Source organism: Empidonax traillii, unplaced genomic scaffold (assembly GCF_003031625.1).
Source record: "Empidonax traillii isolate 1590-97213 ecotype Southwest subspecies unplaced genomic scaffold, ASM303162v1 scaffold924:size238212, whole genome shotgun sequence".
In the NCBI taxonomy this organism is placed as follows: domain Eukaryota; kingdom Metazoa; phylum Chordata; class Aves; order Passeriformes; family Tyrannidae; genus Empidonax; species Empidonax traillii.
Window position 1 is genome coordinate 2383 of NW_020956117.1, and position 7457 is coordinate 9839.

Genomic DNA, 7457 nt, shown 5'->3' on the forward strand with positions numbered 1-7457 from the left:
TGGTGGTAGAGGATCTGCTGCAGGTTGGCCAAGGGGTGCTGGCACAGCACCCAAAATGCTGCTGCTTCTCCAAAAATGGGCATTTTTCAGCTGGTAGCAGCAAAAAAGTGCCACCGAGAGCAGCCGGTTCCCTGAGGCAGAAGTCCCCTAAAGTCTTATTCAAGTTAAAAATGTTTCCAGTCCCTGTGTCGCCCTCATGTGGCAGAGAGAATTCCTATTTTTTTATCCTATTTTATTCCAATTGCCTGCTTTGGGCCTGTATTCTCATAGGAAAAAGAACTCTGGTCTTGCTGGTATTTTCTTTTATTCTACTCTATAGGAATGGGTTGTAGCATCCTAATAGGAACCTCACAGTTCTGTGCTGCTGGCAAATAAAGTCCTCCCAAAGCAGGTGAAATCCAGCCAGTATTGGGGAAAAAAACTGGGAAAAGCCCTGCACCCATCGTGTCTTTGCACCCATCCCCCCACAGTGGAGAACAGGGCTGGCCCCTCACAGCCCCTCAGCGCAGGCACCCTGGGAAACCCACGTTTCCCACCTTCTCTTGGCCCTGCTTTTGGGAATTCAGCCTGTTCTAGCCCGTTTTCCCTGGGAGGCTCCAGGGTTCCAGGGGCTGGGGGTACTTTGGGGTGCCATTGTGGTGCTGTCCCCACACAAGGGGCACCTGAGCACTTCCTCCAATAGGGTTTTCTCCTAAAAAGGGTTTTTCCATGGTGAGTGTCCACATACTGATTGGGAACGAAGTGGGATGTTCCCAACCTGCCACCCTCACCCCACTGGGACAGGATGGAGAGGGACAGGACAGAATGGGATGGGGACAGGATGGGATTATGACAGGACAGAGTGGGGTCAGGCAGCAGAGGACACATAGGAGGGGGGCAAGGATGGGATGGGGACAGGACGGGATGGGAGAGACAGGAGTGGGCCAGTCCAGTTGAGGACAGGGCAGGGTGGGGACAGGAAAGATGGGGATGGGATGGGAACAGAGGACAGCAAGAGGCAGGATGAGTCCAGAACAGTTTGGGGACAGACAAAAGGCAGGATGGGATGGGGACAGGAAGGATGAGTGCAAGGCAGGAAGAGGGACAGGCAGGATGGGGGCAAGATAGAATAGGGACAGGGACAGGCAGGATGAGGGCAGACAAAAGTGGGACAGGGTGCCATGGGGACAGGCAGGAGCAGGACAGGCAACATGAAGCTGAGGACAGGGCAGGATGGGACCAGCAGGGAATAGGGAGAGGGACAGGCAGGATTAGTTTGTGGTAGGACAGAGACAAGAGAGGGACAAGCAGGATGGGGACAGAGGCAGGGATGGGATGGGGACAGGGACAGGGACAGGCAGGAGGGGGACCAGCACCACCCTTCCCCTCCCCAGCCAGCGTGGCGGATCCGGGAAACCCCCACCCCTCTACCCCCCTTTTCCCCCATAAAGGCGGGGCCTCTCCGCCCCTTCCCCCCTCCTTTCTCCGGCGGCGGCTGCGGCCGGATGCGGGCGCTGGAGCTGGGGCCACTGGTGACACTTGGGAGTGCTGTGGGCGCTGCTTGGACGGGGAGCGCTGGGAATACCGGAGGTACTGGGAGCGCTGGGTGTACTGGGGGTTCTTTGGGTGCTGTTGGCACTGGGGGTACCTGGAGCACTGAGGGCACTGCTGGGTCTGGGGGCACTGGAGGCGCTGGGGGCACTGGAGACGCTGGGGGCACTTGGAGCACTGGGGGTACTGGGGGCGCTGCTGGCGCTGCTGCCGCCCCCCGCCCCGGCCGAAACCTTCTCGGCGATGCTGAGCGTGCGAGGAGCGCTGGGCGCCGAGCGCCGCCTGCTCCGCCGGCTCCGGTCCTACCTGCGGGAGGAGAACGCCCGCCTCCGCCGCCTCCGCAGGTACTGCAGACTCCCCACCCCGCCGCGGTCACGCGTGGGGGCACCCGCAGCGTCCCCTCCCCTCCAGCCGCCCATCCTGCCCACCCAGCCCCAAGGGTGGGTGATACCCTGGCAATGAGGGGGGTTAGTCCATCTCCACCTCCCCGCAGCACCCGATTTTCGGGGGTGCCCCCAGTTAAAAGAGGATGGGGAGCTCAGACCATACACTGCTTGTGGGCCCCCCCAGCCATGCCACTGGACGGGGACATGGCCTCCCCACCCCCGGAGATGCGACTCACAGCATCCCCAAGGCACAGCCCATCCCACATCCCACCAGGGATGGGGGTGGACAATCCCTCAGCTCTGGCTTGGCCCAAAAGTGGACGTCGAGGCAAAGCCACCCAAGGATGGGGGATTCAGCCCCCACCCTGGGGGTGTCACCACTGAGGAGCATCAAGGTGTCACCCAGTGGGTGCCTTGTAGGTTCTATGAGAAGGTCCAGGTGCTGCACCAGGACCCCGAGGCCTCGGTGGACAATCCCTTGCTGGCCTTCAGCCTCATCAAGCGCCTCCACTCCGACTGGCTCAACATCATCTACAGCGACGAGGCCACCGGCAATGCCCAGGGTATGGCCACGTCCCCTTGGTCACCTGGAAGAGCCAGGAAGTGGTGGGGAAAGGGTGGATGGAGAAGCAGAGGGGAGTGGGTGGAGGAGCAGGAGAAGAGATGGAGGAGCAGAACATATGGAAGAGCAGGAGAATGGACGGAGGAGGTCAGTGGGTCAGTGGGAGGTCATAGAGGACCAGGAGAAGAATGGGTGGAGGAGCAGGGGAATGGATGGATGGAGAAGAGGTGAATGGGTGGAGGAGCAGAATGTGAAAGAGCAGGAGAATGGATGGAGGAGAAGGGTTAACAGTTGGAGCAGGAAAATGGAGCCAGTGAATGGATGGAGTAGTCAGGGAGTGAACGGAGGGGCCAGGGAATGGATGGAATAGCCAGGGAATGGATGGAGGAGCAGAATGGATGGAGAACCTGGGGAATGGATGAGGGAATGGAACACATGGAGGAGCAAGGGAATGGATGGAGGAGGAGAGCAGGTGGAGAAGTAGAAGAATGGATGGAGGAGCAGGCGAATGGATAAGGGAATAGAACATGTGAAGGACCACAATGGATGGATAAGAAGGGGAATGGATGGATGTGGTGTCCCTAGGGATTGAGAAGGGCTGACAGGGGTGATTACACCCCAAAATCTGCACCTCATTCCCACCCTGCAGCTCTCCATGCTGGTCTCAGGGAGGTGGAGCAGGAGCTGCCTGGAGCCGAGGACCTGGATGGAGCCGCCTGGGCGCTGATGCGGCTGCAGGATGTCTACGCCCTCAGTGTCAAGGGCTTGGCCAATGGTGTCTTCCAGAGATCCGGCACTGACCACCCGCCCCTCTACAGCCCCGGCCGGCGCGTCTCCCTGTCTGCCGATGACTGCTTCCATGTGGGAAAGGTGAGGGCAAGCCCCACCACCCCCCACAAAGCTTTTCCAGCCCAGGGCATTGCTTCCATAGGGATGGGATGGGATGGGAAGGGGATGGGATGGGATGGGATGGGATGGGATGGGATGGGATGGGATGGGATGGGATGGGATGGGATGGGATGGGATGGGAAAGGGATGGGATGCAGGCCAGGATGGCCCAGCTGGCGGGTCCAGGTGATGTGTTGCCTCACAGGTAGCCTATGACACAGGTGACTATTACCACTCCATCGCGTGGCTGGAGGAGGCCGTCAGCCTCTTCCGCCTCTCCTATGGCAGCTGGAACCCAGAGGACCGGAGCAGCCTGGAGGATGCTCTGGACCACCTTGCCTTTTCCTACTTCATGGTACAGCCAAAAGCCCCCTCCATCCCCACAGTATCCATAGAGACAAACCACAGAGAGGGGATGCTCATGGCCTCTCCACTCCCCTATCCAGGCTGGAAACATCTCCCATGCCTTGAGCCTCTCCAGGGAGTTTCTTCACTACGGTATGTGGGACAACCTTGGCTGCAGAAGAATGAGGGGAGAGGTTTTGGGATGTCCCCATCAGCTCTGCATGGCAACAGCCTCCTTCACCCCATTTCTTGCCCCCACATGGGGCAGTTCCCCAGGGAAGAGGGGAGTGATGGGGACGTGGCATTTTGGGTGACACCACCTCTCTGGCAGATCCCAGTAACCAAAGGGTGACCAGGAATGTGGCCAAGTATGAGAAGCTTCTGGAGACGGGGACGGGGGTGAGCGCCAGACCCCTGAGACGCCCCAACAGTACCCGCCTGCAGAGCCGGGACGCCTACGAGGAGCTGTGCCAGCGCCCCAGGGGGCAGGTGGGGCTAACAGGGGAGGCCATGGTCACCCCCCAACCACCGTCTCTCCCTGCCCCTTATGCCCTCCTTTGTCCTCTTTCTTCCCAGCCGGCCCCAGAGCGGCTCCTGCAGCTTGGCTGCTCCTACGAGACCAACAGCAATCCCTACCTCCTCCTCCAGCCTGCCAAGAAGGAGATGGTCCGGATCCGACCCTATGTGGCTCTGTACCATGATTTCATCAGCGATGCTGAGGCTGAGACCATCAAGTGGTTGGCAGGGCCCTGGGTGAGCCGTCCTTGTCCCCAGGGATATCTCTTTCCTGGAGGAGAGTGTCCTGAGAGCTGAATGCAGAGATAAGAGGGGTTTTAAGGCAAAGCTCAGCCAAAGCCTTCTCCACCAAGTCCAGGCTGGACAGGGCTTGGAGCAATATGGTCTAGTGGAAGGTGTCCCTGCCCATGGAGGGGGGTGGAACTGGATGATCTTTGAGGTCCCTTCCAACCCAAACCAGTCTGTGATTCTATGAGACCCTTGGGATTATGAGCCCCACAAAAGATTTTCTTGGGAGAAACCAAATTCACACATGAACCTAAACCACTTCCTAACCAAGCCTGACTTGGTGACACCCAGCCGTGTTGGATCTGTAGGACACCTTGGGGTGGGGATGTTTGGCAACCACTGGTAGGCACCAGCTTCGATCCTGACTGGGGTCTCTGCTTGGTGGGAGGGTCCCCATGTGCAGCAACCCTCCCCCATTTGTCCTGCAGCTGCAGAGATCCGTGGTCGCCTCTGGGGAGAAGCAGCAGAAAGCCGAGTACCGGATAAGCCAGAGGTTGGAGTCACCCCCTGCCTTGTCCTCCAGCCACTGGGATCACCATGGCCACCACTGAGGTGGCAATGCACCCATGCTGGGCAGGCCTGGTGCCTCCAGCAGCGCCACAAGGGCTAAGCCCAGCCTGAATTGGGGGGCTGAAGGTGTGGTGGTCCCACAGTGCGTGGCTGAAGGACACAGCTGACCCCGTGGTGAGGGCCCTGGATCGGCGCATCGCTGCCGTCACCGGCCTGGACCTGCGGCCACCCTACGCAGAGTACCTGCAAGTGGTCAACTATGGGCTGGGAGGTCACTATGAGCCACACTTCGACCATGCCACGGTCAGGGAGCTGCCTGGGTGGACCATGGGGAGGGCCACGGGTGGGCTGTGGGGTGATGTTCCTGTGGTGTTCTTGGGGTGCCCTTTAGAGCACTCCTGGGGTGGCCTCTGGGATGTTCCTAGAAGTGGTCCATGGGGTGGGCTCTGGAGTGGTCCCCTATGTTCCTGGAGATGGACCCTGAGGATGGTCTTTGGGGTGATTCCTCAGATGTTCCTGAAGGTGCACCATGGGGTGGTTCCCGGAGATGAACCCTGGGGTGGTCCTTCAGAATGTTCCTGGAGATGGACCCTGGCAGGGTGGGTGGTCCCAGGATGGTGATCCCTGGGTGGGTGCCTAGGAAGGTGGGGGACGGAGAAAGGAGGTGAGGGAAGAGGGAAGGAAGGAGGGGGTGAAAAGAAGGGAGAGGGAGGGATTTCCCAGGGAGGGGGAGCAGCTCAGAGCTGTTGGGGCACGGGGTGCCTCTGGGCTGAGCTGCATCAGCACAGGACTAACCCTTCCCACGGGACTGACCATTCCCACCTCCTCACTCTTGGAGCAGTCCAGGAAGAGCCCCCTTTACAGAATGAAGTCGGGCAACAGGATCGCCACAGTCATGATCTATGTGAGTCCTCCCTCATTGCCACACCTGGAGGCACGGCCCTGACAGTCACAGTAGGGTTCAGAGTGAATGGGGTGCAAGATGGGCAAGGGCAGCCCTCCAATGCTGCAGTGGGGGGTTAAACGCCAAAGTTTGGGGAGTATTTTGGAGCCTGTGCTGTGAGAAAGCGAGGGAAATGCAGTTGGGGACCGAGGGAGGAGTCGTGCCTCAGTTTCCCTGTGCACAGCAGCCAGATCTTGGGAAGAGGGACAACCATGGCTCCTGTTTTTGCTCCTTTTCCAGCTGAGTGCAGTGGAGGCTGGTGGCTCCACGGCCTTCATCTACGCCAACTTCAGCGTGCCTGTGGTCAAGGTGAGGGGGACCCACTGAACCCCCAGGAGCAGGGAAGGGGGGATGCTGCTCCCTGCATGTCAGCTCTTGCAGGGAATTGTGCTCAAGCCTGTTCTGATGCCAAACCCCAATCCTGGGGCTCCTAACCCTGTTTTGGGGTGACAAACCTAAACCCCAGATCTCCTTGTTTTGGGATGCCAAAATCCTTTCTCTGGGATCCCAGCTTTGTTTTGGGCTGACAAACCCTAACCCTGGATCTCCCAGCACTGTTTTGGGATGTCAAAATCCAGTTTCAGAGATGCCAGCACTGTTTTGGGGTGCCAAATCCCAACCCCAATGATCCCAGCCCTGTTTTGGGGTGCCAAAATCCAAAGGGTATTTGCAGGCTCCCTTTGCAGGGTGTCAAACCCTGATCCCACAGCTCCCAGCTCTGTTTTGGGGTGACAAACCTCAGTGCCAGGGCTCCCTGATCTATTTTGGGGTGCCAAACCCCCATCTCAGGGATCCCAGCCCTGTTCTGAGGTGCCAAACATCAGCCCTGGGCTCTGGCTCCTTTTGAGGGGTGCCAAATCCTGCAGTTCCCAGCTCTGCTTTGGGGTGCCAAACCCTAACCCTAGAGCTCTCACCTATGTTTTGGGATGCCAAAATATCCAGTCTCAGGGATCCCAGCTCTGCTTTAGGGTGCCAAAATCCAGTCTCTGCTCCTCAGAATGCCGCTCTTTTCTGGTGGAACCTGCGGAGGAACGGGAACGGTGATGGTGACACTCTCCACGCCGGCTGCCCTGTCCTGGCTGGGGACAAGTGGGGTGAGAGACACTGCTGGTTGTCACCCTGGGGTGACACAGGGTTGGATGGGCGGGGAACACACAAAAATCCTGGATAACAGGGAAAAAGGTCCCCAATATCAGCACAGGGACAGACCAGGATCTGTGTCCTTGTCCCTTCCAGTGGCGAATAAGTGGATCCACGAGCATGGGCAGGAGTTTCGACGCCCATGTAGTGCCAACCCATGGGACTGAGCCATCGTGGGATCGTGGATGTGGCAAAGCCATCCCAGCACAGCATGTTCCCAAGGCTGGAGTGAAACAGGGAGGGAGGAAGGGAGGGAAGTGGGTAGAAGCATACTGGGGGGTGATCTGGGGATGGGGGGGTGTCACTTGCTCAGCCACGAACAAATCGTGTGGAAATAAAGTGAAAGGGC

General features: G+C 58.9%; 2 protein-coding genes across 2 annotated transcripts in view; both read left to right on the forward strand.

Annotated features, from left to right (window-relative positions):
• The window catches only part of LOC114067498 (sialidase-3-like), a 2659-nt gene extending 2251 nt beyond the window's left edge, over positions 1-408 (forward strand). The window contains exon 4 of the mRNA XM_027903002.1: positions 24-408. The gene's annotated coding sequence lies outside the window, so the exon portion shown is untranslated. The remainder of the gene's footprint in view (positions 1-23) is intronic.
• Positions 409-1515: 1107 nt separating this feature from the next.
• P4HA3 (prolyl 4-hydroxylase subunit alpha 3) lies at positions 1516-7457 on the forward strand (the record flags this gene model as incomplete). The annotated part of the gene is made up of 13 exons (XM_027903003.1): positions 1516-1874; positions 2337-2479; positions 3128-3348; positions 3572-3721; positions 3813-3864; positions 4043-4200; positions 4288-4464; positions 4944-5008; positions 5169-5328; positions 5867-5929; positions 6209-6277; positions 6966-7062; positions 7205-7457. Coding segments are annotated over 13 exons (1785 nt in total), but the record flags the coding sequence as incomplete, so codon positions are not given.